The 17,145-nt window shown below is 37.0% G+C and overlaps 1 protein-coding gene across 7 annotated transcripts in view; it reads right to left on the bottom strand.

The window, feature by feature from the left end:
• Nucleotides 1-17,145, bottom strand: part of LOC149212101 (MADS-box protein SOC1-like) — a 287,556-nt gene that overhangs the window by 203,148 nt on the left and 67,263 nt on the right. For all 7 annotated transcript variants that reach the window (XM_089391714.1, XM_089391713.1, XM_089391717.1 and 4 more), the window contains exon 2: nt 5,953-6,034. In XM_089391714.1, coding sequence (XP_089247840.1) covers nt 5,953-6,034 — 82 coding nt within the window. The remainder of the gene's footprint in view (nt 1-5,952; nt 6,035-17,145) is intronic.

The raw sequence follows: 17,145 nt of genomic DNA, 5'->3' as shown, positions 1-17,145 counted from the left end.
GATATCAAAGCATTCAGGAAGAAATTGAAGCTGCCCTCCACAGAGCATCCTCAAGCTAAAGAGGTTGCAAATATAGAGCTGGAAAAAGAGAAACATTTTACTACAGTAGTGGAGAATAATGCATAAATACATAAGATGGTGCAGGCTATGGAAGTACTGTTGAGAGAAAAACAACAGCGGGAAGTAATAGGGTATCTACATCAGGCGCAAGTGCATAGGCAGAAACTTTAGAGAGGACTACAGTTTCAAAGCCCACGAAAGAGCTTACTAGAGCTCTAGATGAATTGTCAGTTGTTCAGTCATAAAAGGATAAATTGTCAATAAAATTGGCCAAGATAGATGAAAATAAACTCAAAACCGACAATGCATATTTGTCAGAATTACAGCAAAATATAGATTCATCCAGTAGGTATAGAAATATGAAGATCAATCCTTTGTAATTCAAATGTTATATGAGGTTAAAAACAACATTTGGCAAAATATAAATGCCAATATAATAGATGTGGCCTTCCATACAAATTATTTTTGAACAGGAGGACCAATGTTGCACGAAGCGGGAGCAAAGCGGAAGCGTTTTTTGGAAGTGGGGACGCCGAAGCGTCATTTTCCAAAAATCTAGGAAGCGAAGCATCCACGAAAGCGTCTGCTATATATATATATATATATATATATATATATATATATATAAATTTTTTGCATTTATACTCAAAACAAACATCCCAAATACCAAATTAATTGTAGAAGACATGAAAACATGCATATTTTTGCATAAATCAAGATAGATATGGCATCCATGATTCCATTGTAGTTACTAGTATGTACAACAATCATCTATATTCTAGCTATTACAAACATCCATCAAATTTTTAAGCATATTATAAAACGTAAAACATAGAGCATATTATGATTTATCTAGCAAGTGAGCAACTGTCAACATTTGTCATGTCCAAAATTCAAATAATAATGTTTACAAAATATGTCACTTGGTCACCGCCAAGCCAAAAAGGTTCAAAATTTAAATTCACAAGTCTACAAGTCTAATGAGTAATCTATGGCAAAAAGTAGTAGATTGTGAATATATCTGCTAATCTCTCCTCCTTCCACCACGAATAGAACGTAGCGGCGGGCCTCCACGTGGTGGCAATGAAGAAGATGGTGCCTATGGAAGTCGTGGCACTAAAACTGATGAAGAAGAACCCCCTGCTGTTGGTGTTGAACCATGGAACCTAGGAGTAGGAACCAAGGGACCAGATGGGGGTGGGGGTGGCGTATCAACACGATCATCATCATCTTGGAATCGCTCAAAAAATTCATGCAAAAAAAAAACACTAGTTAACAAAAAAATTAAAAACATGAATTAGAGAAATGCTTTATAAGGGAAAATTGGAAAATTCATACCACAATGGCATACCTGGATAAGAGCATCCTCTAATTGCTCTAATCGCAACACTCCATCCTCCAAATTGGGCTCCTCTGGATTCTTGTCCCAAATCAACAAGTCTTTATTAGACTTTGCATCTTCACAGTAATGGGACAACAATCGCAAGTTGTAATGAACATGAACCAAGCTCTCTGCCCGGTCTAAACTCAACCTGTTCTTTTTAACACTGTGGATGAAAGAATAAGAGCTCCAACACCTCTCTGCAGAAGAAGTGTTTACCACCTGTGATAGCACCCGCAATGCTAAACTCTGTAGAAGTGGAGTACCCCCTCCATGCATGTTCCACCACTCAAGAGCAGAAAAAGTCTCTCGATCTTTAATTGCATGCATGCTCCCAAATGGACCAGTGTTGAGCGTATAGTTGCTCACCTGTCTCCATATCAATGCAGCCTCCTCCTCATCAGGGATTAATTTACTCAATGCAGCCATATATTTTTTGTGAACTTCTTGTTCTTGGTGTGGTTTTCTCCTGCTTCCCCCCCAGGTGCTCGTGTTGAAATCCATTATGGATGATAGTATTTAGGTGTCAAAACATATGCTAATGCATGCAATGGAACATTTAGCATTTCCCATCGGTTTTCCACCTCTACACGAATATAATTGTACAAGGTGGTATCTCTAGGCTCAACAATGTCTTTAATCTGCCCCAACATGCTATCCATTTGCTCATACACCTCCCCAATTACTGGTCGATCTAAATCTACAAACTTGATCATGTAATAAATTGGTTTGGTGAATTGCAAAACATATTTAACCTCTCCCCAAAAGTAACTGTCAAGAACAATGTCCTTGACTGCATTAGCACCATCTATGTTAGTGTTAATTTCATCCCATGAATCAGCACACACCAGATTAGTTAAAGCTTGTCTCACCTTCACTAGCCGCCTAAAGGTGAGGTAATAACTAGCAAATCTTGTCATTGCAATTTTAAGCAACTGCAAGTTGGAGTAGGTGCCATAGAAGTAGTTTACCCTTGTATGCCCTGTGATGAATTTAATGAGCTGCTTCCCTTTCCTGTAAACCTCAACAATCCACCCACATTCTTTGTGTTTCACAATATCATGCATCAAAAGGTTCAATGTGTGAACCAAGCACCCAGACCAAAAGATGTGTGGATGAGTACGCTCAATAATTTTTCCTGCTGCCTTACAATTTGCTGCATTATCTGTGATCACTTGAACCACATTATTTGGACCAACATCTTTGATTGATTTCAATAGGAGATCTGCAATGTTTTGTGCAGATGTAGTGATGGAGGAGGAGTCATGACATGTAATAAATACTGCACCACTAGAAGAAACACCAAGAACATTTATCAAATGTTGGTTTCTAATATTTGTCCACCCATCTGATACAATGGATACCCCAGAATCTACCCACTCATTTGTAAAACGTGTTAATGCTCTTTGAACCTTAGCTTTTTCTCTTTCTAATAACACTGTTCTAGCTTTCTCATAGTTGGGGGCCTTGTATCCTTTTGGGGCTTCATTGATGGCCTTTACCATTTCATGCCAATAGGGAGAGCGAAGCACATTGAATGGTACACCGCAAGCACAAAGAAAATGGACTATCTTTCCATCCACATCATCCCTCCCAGCAACATTATGGAAATCCCCTATTGTTCTTCTACCTCCAAAGCTTGCAGAAGTACCATGAGGAGATGAGAAACTACCAAATTTAGAGGTTGCACTTGATTCAAAATGAGTTTTTTGTTTTTTGTTTCTTGTTTTTTTGTTGTGCAGCCATTTCTATTTGGATGTATTTTCTTCTTTATTCAGTTGAAATGTTTGGGCAAATTTGTACCCCCACAGGACCCTTTTTTTCATCACTGTCCAGCACCCCACAAAGATGCCTCCTCAGACAGGTATATGAACCACAATATGGTTTTCTTGCATGACAACCATGAGGGCACACAAATTTGTAAGATCCACTACCCTTTCCCCATCAAGTTTGGTCACATAGTTCCACAAGGGTGTTGATGTAGCTTTCCCATCTTGTGTTTCAGTGTCCCCTTCAGGTTCATCCCCTTCCTCCTCATCAGACATTGGGTCACTCATATTGGGACCATTGTCCTCTTCTGTTTCTTCCCTTCTATTCCTATTCCCCTTTGCCATCATTAAAACCAAGAGTGGAATGATACATAGAAGCCAAAAGAACACCATCTTGGAATATGGATATAGGTGGTGGACAACCTGTAAATAAAGGAGCAAATAGAAACAATGGGAAAGAGTAGGAGAGGGAGGAGAAAAATACAAAAAAATTGTCAAAAAAATAAGGGAGTTTGGGGTTTGAACTTACCTCTTTAGCTCTTGTAGATGAAGTCCTCCAAGCTCCTCCTCCTCCTCCTAGCTCCTCCTTCTTCACTCCTCCAAGCTCTCCTCTCTTCTCTTCTCCTCTCCTCTCTTTTCTTCTCCAACTCTCGTAAACTCAAAGTGAGAAAATGAGGAATCAATGGGGGCTTTATTCTTTTCATTCCTCACCTTAACCTCACTCTAACCTCACCCTAACCCACCCCCTTTATGCTAAGTTAACATAACTTGAAAAAAAAAAGTATTTTTCCCTTGCGCGCGGCCTTCTTGCCCGAAACGTACAGAAGCGTACGGGAAGCGTGCGCTTCCTCCTCCGAAGCGCCGTACGAAGCGCGCTTCGAAGGCATGGAAGCGGCGCTTCTGTACAGCGCTTCCAAATTTCCAGGAAGCAGCTAAAAAAGCCGAAGCGGCGCTTCCGAATTCGCTTCCGGCCAAGCTTCCTAGGCACTTCCATACAGGACGCGCTTCGAGGCTTGGAATCAGGGGGGCGCTTCATGCAACACTGAGGAGGACCTTGTAATTACAGTCAAAGCAGCCATAGAAAACACAAAGGTGGATTTGGAACACACGCCAGAGGAAACACAAAGGATTATCAAGCTACTGAATTCCAAAACCAAGGAGGAAGTTGAAGACCTTGATATTCCAGACAAAACAACAACAGTCATGGAGCTGAAGAGAGTCTTAACAAAGAAGAATCTGATGATACAATTAGAAAACAAATTCAAGGATCTTGAATTGCAAATCAAGAGATTCAACAGGAAATTCACTGTGTTGCAGGAAAATGGCTTGCCTACACTCAGAAATTCTAATGGCAAATTGATCCCATTCGAAAACTATCAAGAAAAATTGTGTAACAAAGGTGTTGATGCCTCCAAATTTGCAAAAGCCAAAGGTGTTATCAGTGGTGAAGCTTTCATACAGAGAATACAATTTGACTTTAATATTCAACGCGAAGTCCACCACCTTTTTGTGTATAAACCTACTTTTGACACTTACACTGGGTGAATGAAAGATTCAGGAATATGATTGGATTTTCTATCCCAAGTGAAGTAAGGTGGGACTGGCAACTAGAATTGGTCAAATGAAGTTTAAATGTAGTTCAGGATTTTCAGTATGAAAGGACAACATTTCCAATAAAGCAACAACAGTCATCACCAAATTACTATATAGCCTCAACAATATAGCATTTTCAAGCAAATTTGCCTATTTTTCCTCTATATTTAGAAATATTTATGTTTGTTAAAACATATATTATTTTGTATATGTATTTTAGTTTGGAATTCGATCTCAGATGTAATATTTTCTATAAATACTTAGAAATAAGACTTTGAAATGGTTGAACCATTGTGATAGGCCTTTGAGCAAACTTGTATCCTTCAAGATTATTTTTGAAGTAATCAAAGGATTCTAGTTTCATTTCAAAACAAATTGTGTTCTTGTAAGTCTTTCATTGTTTGTATTTTCACTCTATTTTTTCCATATGTTTTGAAGTTTATGGGAGTTCTGGGTAAGATAATATTGAGTTTCAATATGTCTTAAATCCCCCATGAAGTTATAATCTATTACATAGATTAGTTGATTAAACTGTTTGTTTGATTTAACTCCTCTACATCAATAAATTGTGATCTTTCCTTAAGTTTCTTAACATATAGTGTTTGGCTGTAAAAGTATTTTACATGCATCCATTGTATATGATGGTTAGATAATCTATTTGACGTTTAACAAATCATATAGTTTCTAAAGTTTCAACCTTGCACATCTAAATAAAAGCTAAATTGCTATTTAGAGTTTTAATCATAAGTAATTAAGAATTGATGCTCTTGCATAATTCCTAACCTATAACTATTTACAAAAATACAAGAAGTTGTATGGATCACCAAAACTAGAGAAAAATTGTTATACTTTTCCCTCTTTGATTACGATTTCTTGCCTATGATGACAAAATAATCACATTTCATCTAATCAGTAAAATCAATTACCATAGAAAAATTTATAGTATTATATTGGATTTCATTATTGTTAGCTTGATTCACAAGGAATTGAGCTTTGAATTTAACAATAGCCAGTAAACTGCCCCGTAAACATTAGACTTCAAAACTATTATTTATTAAAGTAATAAAAAATATATTTTCAAATTAATAAAAAAATTATTTTTGAACTCTTGATTTAAAATTTTACATTTCCATTAAAAGGAGACGTCACCTTGAGATCTTGCTCTTTTGCTATACTTGTTGTTTTACTTCCTTCCGAACACTTATCGTATCGTTCCAACATTTTCTGCATGCTTCACGTCCGACACATATGTAATATATCACTAGTCAACTCAATAAATTAATATAAATAAACCATAAATTTCAAGAAACAATACAAACCTGAAAACATATTCATTCGTTTCTAATTCACTAGTAAGTTCAATTATAATTTAATCACATACTTTTTCATATGATAATTTACGCTTCAAATTGTTCATTCATTTCTAATCTACGAACAAAATCAGTCACAATTTAATCTCAAAATTAACTTAAACTAAAAAAGGTTATCTATATCAACAAACTTAAAGTATCTTTAGCATGTAAAATAATATAGTATAAAGAAAACATGTAAAATAATGTGGTATAAAAGAATGTTAATTTGAGTTTAAAAAATAACTTGAACTAAAAAAGATTATCTATATCAACAAAAGTAAACTATCTTTAGCTGGAAAAGATTAACTATATGATATATGCACAAAAGGATTGACATAGAAAGCAGGTAAACCAATATAATATAAAAGAAAACAAGTCAAAGTATGTGGTATAAAAGAAAAAAAATTAATAAATTAGAAATTTAATTAAATAATTAATTTATTATTACTTATCAATTTTTAAATTTATAAATGACTTTTGTTTTAAAATAATATTTTATTTTCCATAATAATAGATTTTAAATTAATACATAATTTGGTTTATAAATTAAAAAAAAATGAATATAAAAAATCATCAATATTATTATTGAAGTATAAAAAAGTGTATAACTTTTAAATAAATGAATTAATACCCTTTATGTTTTAATAACAAATTAATGGTTTATTAAAATTACTCATTTTATTTGTATTTAATATTTTTAGGAATAATGCTACAATAGCTTTAATAACAAATTATAATGATTACAATGACTATTAATAATTTTATTTTTTTTAAACTAGGTTAGATTTATTTTAATTTTAGATTTACTGAATTTTAAAAAGTATTATTTTTTTTAAATGCAGAATTTTTTTTAAAGGAAAATAATTGTTTTTAACTCAATGTAAACTAGTTTAATTATTGATTTTTTTATAAAATAGCTACATAAATGGCTCTTCATTTTATATTTAAATAAATTACATTTTGGATATTAACTTACAACCACGAACGGGATCACATCTTTTATGTTACTCTTAATATTATATCCATCCCAAACGGTTTATTTCCCATTATTATGTGAATACAGCAAAGCAAACAAAGAAGGCAATCCGTCGTTGGAGTGTGGTTCATGAAAATTGGCGATTCAATGAGAACAAATAAAGCGCAGGCTACCTGCTAATTACTTCCCGTAATCAAGTTATCGCGGAAAACGTAACGTAATATGCCTACTATTCCTTCGCATGGATGGTTTTCGGAAGGAAGTCAATTGTCTCTTATATCCTTATAGGTTCCTTCTAAGTTTTTTATATTTTTATAAGTTCCTCTAAATATATTTAAAATTGGATATTTTTAAAATAGTCCATAAGTAAGTAATTCGAGAATCTAATTCTAATCACTTGTTAATTGACCGTCTCTCTAAGTGTCCTAGTTCAGTTTCACTTAGTCTAATTTAATTTTAACTTTAGTCATTTATCAATGATATTTCCAATGTAATCTTATTTCACCAATTCGTAATATTGAGAAGAGCAATCCTCTGCTCCACACAGTTTTCATTTTTTGTCATGCTATCAGAGTTTTCTCAGACTCAAGTGGGTTTTTCTCTATCTCTTCCCCTCATTTCACATGAGAATGAAGTTTTGAATACCCTCGAGAGGAGTTTTGTTGTAAGGTGGAGTAATGAAGAAGAAGATGAAGGTGCATCTAGAGCAACAAATCTACAGCAAGAGAAAAAGTTTGTGGATTCCCACTATGTTCAGCCACAAGTGGACAAAGATTGTGATAAATTTGCAGAAGAAGAGGAGCACATAAATGCTCGTCAATCCCACTATGCACAGTTGCAATTAGATGAAAATTTGATGAATCCAGCAACAGGTCTTGCTGATGAAATTTTAGTGAATCCAACAACAGAGCTTGCTGATGAAATTTTGGTGAATCAAGCAACAGAGCTTGTTGATGACAGTGACGCTGCCATTGGAACAGTCAATGTTATGGTGAATCCAACAATTAATGTTGTTTATGTAAACTTTGATGGAGATTTGTTGGCTAACGATGAATGGTTGCAGATGATGCAACAAAAACATCATATTGACATGATATTATTTGGTGAGATAATCCCACTTGAATCTGAAAACGAAATGGAAGAGAACTTGTTTGCAATAGCACAAGTTAGTAAAGAAGCCGAAGAGACAAAGACAGAAACAGAGACAACGATAGAGGCTGAGGCAAAGGAAGAAGCCTAGAAACAGAGGCAGCGAGAAAGACAAAGAATGAAGTGCAACAGAAGGAAGCCCAACAGAAGGAAGCTCTCATTGAAGAGCAAAAGGAAGATAATCAATGTGGTTCTGCAGATGTTTTTACACTTACCATTGATTTCCAATGTGCAGGTACATAGAACGATTATGAAAAAGAGCTAAATTTCCTTGAAGCATCACTTGCAACACAGTGCCTTGATTGTTAGGATATTCCGACACATAGGATATAGTTAAGTTCAACTTGGTCTAGTGTAGAGTTAGGTATAGAGTTAGGTAAAGTGTGTTTCTTTACCGTTGTACATTTTGTAACTTACAATCCGACGGTCACGATATGTAGTGATCCGACGGTTCATTCTCTCCTCGGTATTACCGACACTTGATCCGTGGCTTGACACCCGATTGGTCCATGAGTTCTATTTAAAGCGCATGGAGGGTCATTGTTCGGGTAATCCGTGCATGAGATAAACTTATGTAAATTTTCATTCTTTGATTAATAAATTGCCTGTAGTACCCACGTTGGGACAGGCCGTGGACTGTTTCCCTCTTTGAGGGTTTTAATCACGTCAAAAATACTGGTGTATTGATCTGTGATCTCGTTGTGAGCGGTGTCCTTTTGGTATTATTTCTGAGGAACTTACCCTGTAAATTCCTACATGGTATCAGAGCTATTTGAGGGCCGCGTCCGTTGGTGATCCAAATCTGAAGCCGGTAGAACTGCATGCGGCTGTCGTTTCCTAGATCTGTTGTTTCTGACTGCTTTCAGGCTGAGAGGACTGCTCTGTTGCGTTCGGAGCATCTGTTCCAGTGAGGAACCCCTTTCGTTTCACGCGAAAAGGTTTCCGGTAGCCCCAGCTGCGTCATTTTTCAGATCGGGAGGTATACAGTGTTTTTGCAGTTTACTGTTATTTTTTCTCTGCTTATTTCGGTTTCGGTTTATTTAGCCCTTTTTTTTAACCGGATCTATACCTTTCATTTCTGCGTATGCTCTTTGCCCTACGACTCTGTGCGATCTGGGCAAATCAGAAACAGAAAGGAAGGATTTTTCTCATGCGTATGCTCTTTTCCCTGCACCTTAGTGTGATCTCGGAAAATCAGAAACATTGAGAAAAATATTTAGTTTTTCGGCTAAAGCTAACTTTGAGATTTTTTAAAATTTCTAGTTTTTGGGCTAAAGCTAACTTCGAGCCGCAAGGTTCGTTTTTCTTTGCATATTCGTGTTGGGTTTTGTGTTTTGTGTTTTGTAGGGAAAAAGAGCTTTCTCAAGGCAAGCACGCAAACCAAGGCCCCCCCCCCTCTCTCTCTCTCTCTCTCTCTCTCAAATTTTTTGTATAGATCAATTGGTTCAAAGCTATTTTAAGAAAGTAGAGGTCTTGGGTTCAAGTCTCCATTTTGTGGGGGCGGATTTTTTCATTCCCGCACATTCGCGCACTTTGCCGGCAACGTCAACAATTTTTATTTTTTTTCAAAAAGCCATAACTTTTTCATCCGGAAGCCTTTTTCAGAGCCGTTTTTTTTAAAACAGCCTAATTTTTCGAGATCTATCCATTGGAACACTTACTTTCAGCATCTTCAGCTTCAGTTTTTTTTTTAAAATGGAAAGTCCATGCCAAGTCATTCTTGACAGCACTAACTACTTCCAATGGGTAGCCTACATGGAAGATTTACTTAGAAGTAAAGGTCTCTTCAGAATAGCCACAGACCAAGAGAAGAAACCAAAAGATGAAGACAAGGCTGCAAAATGGGAAAATAGACAAGATCAAGCACGTGGTTTGATAGGGATGTCTATTTCTCCTGATCTTAGATTCCATATTGCAGAACTTGAGACTCCTCATGAAGCATTGGAAAAACTCGCTAAAGTTTTTGGGATTAAAAATGAAATTAGAGCCCATCAACTTGAAAATGAGTTGCTTACTTTGGATCCTAATAATTTTTCTTGCATTGAAGATTTCTTGTCCAAATTCAAGACCCTTAGATATCTCTTGGAAGGTGTTAAAGTTAAGAAAAAAGATGGTAACCTTATTTATTCCATCCTTACTAAGTTGGGACCAGCCTACTCTGTATTTGTTTCCACTTTCCATTCTACAAGGGAAGCTTTCATTTGTCAAGGAAAAGACTACAAGGCCCCTTCCTTTGACTCCTTTTGTGATTCCTTAATAAGAGAACAAGAAAAACTCTTACACCTTGGTCTTCTTAATCTTGGAAACTCTTCCACGAAAGCGTTAGCCGCCCAGCAGCAACCAAATTCAAAGAATCCTAAGAAGTCATATCCTCAAAAGAATGGTCCTAAACCAACTCAGCCTCAAAATGAAAGATCATTTCAGCAAAATGATAAGACCAATAAAAACAAATGGAAGAAGACTGATAGACATTGTAACTTTTGTAATCGAGATGGCCACTTAGAATCTAAATGCTTTAAGAAGATGGAAGCCTTGGAAGCCGCAATGAAGAAACATAACATCCATGTGGAGCCTACTTCAACTTCAACTTCCGGAATGGCACTTTCTGCATGTCGTTGTCAATCATCTCAGTCTGGTTATGCATTAAATGTATCTTCTTCCTCTCCTTCTCATGAGTGGCTCATTGATTCTGGAGCCTCTTATCACATGGCCAAAAACCAAGCCATGTTTTCTTCTTTAAATGATTGTAACACCAAAAATATATATGTTGGTGATGATAGATCTCTTAATGTTGTAGGGACTGGAACTGTTCATCTAGACAATGGTCAGTTTAATGATGTATTATGTGTTCCAACCTTATCCTGCAACCTTCTATCTGTATATCAGATAACTCATTCAGGTGAAGGTAAAATTGTTGAATTTTCACCTCATGATGTTGTAATCAAGGATCTAAGAGATCCTAAACAGATTCTAGCTACTGGTATTGCTGATGATTCCACAAGGTTGTATAAGTTTCACAACTTTGGGTCATCAAATCTTCCCTCAGTATTTGTTGCTCATAATGATGAAGTGAGCAAACTTTGGCATGAGCGATTTGGTCACTTAAACTATCGCTCCCTTCAGCATCTATGTAAAGAAAATATGGTGACAGGTCTTCCTATGGTATCTTGCAGAGATGGTGTTTGTTCCGGATGTGTACTCGGAAAACATCATCGGGACAGTTTTGACAAACGTGCCTCTTGGCACGCCTCAGCCCCTTTACAGCTTGTGCACAGTGATTTATGTGGTCCTCTTCCTGTTGCTTCATTCTCTGGCTGCAAGTATTTCTTAACTTTCATTGATGATTTCTCCAGACGCACTTGGGTATACTTCTTAAAACTCAAGAGCGAAGTATTTAACACATTTTTGGCCTTCAAAGCCTTTGTTGAAAAACAATCTGGACATCAAATTCTTAAGCTAAGAACTGATAATGGTGGAGAATATGTTAAAAACACATTCATCAACTTTTGCACCGAAAATGGAATTCAAATGCAACATACTGTTCCATACACTCCACAACAAAATGGTGTAGCTGAAAGAAAAATCGCACCTTAAAGGAAATGGCTAATTGTATGCTGCAATCTAAAGGACTCAGTCTTAGTTTTTGGGCCGAAGCAATTAATTGTGCAAATTATATAATCAATCGCACTCCTACTAAGGTTCTAGAGAATATCACTCCAGAAGAAGCTTGGAGTTCCATTAAACCAGATGTAAGTCACTTTCGTGTTTTTGGAAGTGAAGCATGGGCCCATATTCCAGATGAAAAGCATAAAGCTTTAGAACCTAAGAGTGAGAAATGTACTTTTGTTGGATATTCTGAAGATGTAAAAGGTTATAGACTTATTCCATTTAAGTCCAAAAATGTTATCATTAGAAGAGATGTAAAATTTGATGAAAATAAATCGGCCTGCGAGCCTAGTCCGGCGGATGTGCCACCTCTTCCTATCTCTTCTACTTTTGAAAACATTTCTTCTTCAGATGATGAAAGTGAGGATGATAATCCTCCCCCACCTTCTCAGGATCCTCAACTTCCAAGATGGGTCCGTGCTACTCGGGATGCAGCAGGTGATCTTGCCGGTGATCCTACAGATCAGCGACGTACACGTTCTCAGTTTGAAAGAGCCTCTTCTTTACTGGCTCAAGCTCCAGTAAATCATGATCCTGACACTTTTGCAGAAGCTTCAGGCCATCCACATTGGGAAGCAGCTATGAATGAAGAATATCATTCATTGATGACAAATGATACATGGGATCTTGTTCCTCTACCAAAGGGACGCAAACTTGTTAGATGTAAATGGGTTTACAGAACCAAGTATGGACCAGATGGGAAAGTTGATAAACATAAAGCTCGTCTTGTTGCTAAGGGCTTTTCACAGGTTGAAGGCATTGACTACACTGAAACCTTCTCCCCTGTTGCCAAAATGAACTCTATCCGCCTTGTTCTTTCCCTTGCTGCCTCTTTAAAATGGGAAGTCCATCAGATGGATGTTAAATCTGCCTTCTTGCATGGGGACTTGCAGGAAGAAATCTATATGGAACAACCCATTGGCTTCATACAAACAGACTCCAGCCTTGTTTGTCGACTTAAGAAATCCCTTTATGGTCTCAAGCAAGCTCCTCGGGCTTGGTATGCCAAAATGGATAGCTTTCTTTTAGAATCTGGCTTTTCTAGGTGTTATTCTGACAATACTGTCTACACCAAGAAAGTGGGCAACTCTCTTATCATCCTTGTTCTTTATGTTGATGATCTTATTCTTACTGGTAGTGATCCCAACCTTATAAACCATGTGAAGTCCAGCCTTAAAAAGAAATTTGAAATGACAGACTTAGGACACTTACACTATTTTCTCGGTCTTCAAGTCTTGCAATCCAAGGAGGGTAATTTCCTTTCCCAGTCCAAGTATGCTTGTGATATTCTTCGTCATTTTCACATGGAAGACTGTAAGCCAGCCCCTTCTCCCTTTCAGTCTGGAGTCAAACTTTCAGTCTCTTGTACTTCTCCTGAAGTTGATGCTACATTATACCGTCAACTTGTAAGAAAACTCTTGTATTTAACCCATACTCGTCCTGATCTTTCCTTTGCTGTTGGCCTTGTTGCTCGTTTTATGCAAAACCCCCGTGAAAGTCATTGGAAAGCAGCCAAAAGAATACTTCGTTATGTTCGAGGTACAGTACAGTTTGGGATTCATTACAGTGCCAAAGCAGCTCCTCTATTAGTTGGTTTCACTGATTCTGATTGGGCTGGTGACCCTGATGATCGGAAGTCTACTGCCGGTTATGTCTTCACTCTTGGTTCAGGACCTATTACATGGGCTTGTAAGAAACAGGCTGCCATTTCTCTTTCTTCAGCAGAAGAAGAGTATCGTGGTGCCGTGGAAGCTAGTAAGGAAGCCTTGTGGCTTCGTCAGATCCTATCAGAGTTTGGCTTTGAGCAGCAGCATCCAACCACACTTTGGTGTGATAATCAAAGTGCCATTCAGCTATGCAAAGATCCAGTCCAGCATCAGCGCAGCAAACACATTGAACTACACATGCACTTCATCAGAAAGCTCATTCATGACCATGTTCTTGAAGTGCAATATTGTCCAACAGATGATCAGGTTGCAGACATCTTCACAAAAGCTCTCACAGAGGCGAAGTTCACTAAACTTCGATATATGCTTGGAGTTCAGGAAGTTGTCACTAAGGGGGGATAGGCTCTAGTGCCTCCTTCCTTCTCCTATTGTGTCATATTTGTAAATCCTTCAATCCTATCCCAAGTTGTTCTTAAGGGGGGATGTTAGGATATTCCGACACATAGGATATAGTTAAGTTCAACTTGGTCTAGTGTAGAGTTAGGTATAGAGTTAGGTAAAGTGTGTTTCTTTACCGTTGTACATTTTGTAACTTACAATCCGACGGTCACGATATGTAGTGATCCGACGGTTCATTCTCTCCTCGGTATTACCGACACTTGATCCGTGGCTTGACACCCAATTGGTCCATCAGTTCTATTTAAAGCGCATGGAGGGTCATTGTTTGGGTAATCCGTGCATGAGAGAAGCTTATGTAAATTTTCATTCTTTGATTAATAAATTGCCTGTAGTACTCACGTTGGGACAGGCCGTGGACTGTTTCCCTCTTTGAGGGTTTTAACCACGTCAAAAACACTGGTGTATTGATCTGTGATCTGGTTGTGAGCGGTGTCCTTTTGGTATTCTTTCTGAGGAACTTACCCTGTAAATTCCTACATTGATAAAGTTTGCATAGACGCTGCAGAAATAAACTTTGAAGACAGCTTGAATGATGAACAAATTAATGAATTTTTTAGGTATTGGGGTCCTGAAGAGATGAAATTGTATTATCTTCTTATGTTGTAGCAGATTGATGATGACAAGAGCACAACAAAAGATGACATGTGGCAGTTGTCCAACTACAAGCAGTTTTTTGAAGAATTCGAAGACTTGCTTAGACAACTTGGAATGATGAAAGATGTGCACCAACAAAAGAGGAAACTGAAATTACAAGCCTACAACAAAAAGAAAAATCTAAAACCATTTAGAGGTTAGAAGATCTCGAGGATGAAAAGTAAATCTACTTAAAGCCAATTTTTCAAGTTGTAAATTCAACTGACACATACATCAAGGGGTTTCTTAATTGAATTTTTATGTGGTTGTAATTAAGGGGGTTGTTGAAGAATCTGATTCCAACCACGTGTTAGGTGTCAAAACCATCACTCCAAGTGTCTTAGTTCAGTTTCACTTAGTTTTCTTTGGTCGAGTTTCACTCCAGTCATTTATTACAAATGTTTCCAATATAATCTTAATTCACTGATTCTTAACACTGAGAAAAACAATCCTCTTTATTACAAATGTTTCCAATATAATCTTAATTAACTGATTAGTAATACTGAGAAAAGCAATCCTCTGCTCCACCCCATTTTCATTTTTTTTTTGGGTCAAAATATACAACTTTGAAATATTTAAAACATACTCATTCGTGCCTATGGCCTCCATCCAAGAATAACGAAACGACACTTCCCAGAAATTTCAAACCCGCAAAATGTTACCTCAACCCAATTGCTAAATCCAAGAAATCCGAAACGACACCTCCCTAGAATTTCAAACCCTAAAAATATAAAGGCGTTAGATACTGATAAACATAAGGGAGTAAACAACCCAATGACGGGTCACTGCCTCGAGAGATTCCAGGTTCAAATAATATTGAGTATCCACTAGCATGTACAGGAGATTTCATGTATGGTCACAGTAAAAAATAAATAAATACCGACACATTATATGATATACAATACAGATGGAAATCTATCACAGACTCCTTAGACTTGTGGATATGGTTTTTACGAAGAATATTGACTGAACTTTATTTACTGCTACGATTATTATATCACATTTTCATTACTAAAGATATAAAAGAGTTCAAATTACTGCACATGCATGCCCACCAAAAACAGTGGCTTCAATTCAAATTTATCCACTAAACATGGATTCCAACCATATACTGATTCGATTTCATATAACGATTCAGCCCCATTAAAATTTTAGATAGTTTGCTTGTGATAAGTTCACACAAATATGTGCCGGAATTAGATTAAAAGGACTAGAGGGCACCAAAAACCTCAAGCAGAGTTTCACTAACAGCAGAGAGGCAAAAGAAATTAACCTTTATCCAGTGATCGAACCTTCCATCCTACGTATCCACATTGATGGGTAGAAGTATCCAGTGATAACCCCTATCCGGTGATCTTATTCCTCCAGTTCTTGGTATGCCGTCCTCTCCGACTTAACATTGGCGAATTAAAGTGCACCAGCAGATCTATAAGAAAGCATCAATCAAAACCTAAATCCGGCTACATTTGGCCTGCCTAGCCCCGTGTGCCAGCGACTTCATTCTTTTTGTTACCGAAATTTGAGGATCGATCAAGATGGAGCGTTGAATGTACAATGAAGATGATTTACATGATATACTTGAAATTTTAAAAAATCTTTAGCCTTACAAACTTACATGACAATGCATTGATATTGAAATGTTCAACTATAAGTCCCATCCTAGAATGATCGGCAACAAAGGCAAGCGAACGGCAGACGCAATGACAATCTGAAGCAACCTGACATGGAATACGATTCTAAGTACCAGACGCTTCATAAAACCAAATTGCAAATTTAGTTCCAAATTAACCCCATGGAAGACATGCATAAAAGCTTTGAATTCTTTCTCAGACTTCCTCAACATCAAATGTTAAGAGGCTGTTTCCCATGTATAGCCATCCCTAACCCCATTCCATTCGATTTATCCTGCATTTCCTCTCTCTCCAGGCAAACCATCCGTAAACATATTCTTCCATTTTCTGTACACGTTCTGCACGTATAAACTAACAACAACAATACCTATGGTAGTTTGAGCAAATGTGACTTACTACAAGGGTGGACGTGGTTGGATGGCCCGCTTCAAGGCGTAATCCTCTACCTGTCTTATTCTGAGCAAATTCCAATGGACATGCAGATCATGAATACTTCATATGGTTATATGGTTCTGCTCTAAAAGTAAACCAAGCCTACAGACTCTTTTAAATTGTTAAATTACTTTTTGCTTGGATGGGCTCTACCATTTACAAATATGGTTTTAATATTTAAATTTATTTCAATTAAATTGATTCCTATAATTTAATTTAAAATTTAATTTAGTTTTTAAATTTCAATATCTCTGTTATCACTCTTCCGAATCTCCAAGCCGAGGAAGAGTCCAGCTGAGATAACTACAGACCAATCTTTTGACTTGGTAGCTAGCTCTACCAAGTTGGAGAGGGCTCTCTCCAAAGAATCACAGCTA

The sequence above is a fragment of the Pinus tabuliformis genome, chromosome 1_1, assembly GCF_031772625.1.
Source record: "Pinus tabuliformis cultivar Carrire ecotype Pingquan chromosome 1_1, CPIR1, whole genome shotgun sequence".
Lineage (NCBI taxonomy): Eukaryota > Viridiplantae > Streptophyta > Pinopsida > Pinales > Pinaceae > Pinus > Pinus tabuliformis.
This window is presented reverse-complemented; position numbering and strand designations above follow the sequence as displayed.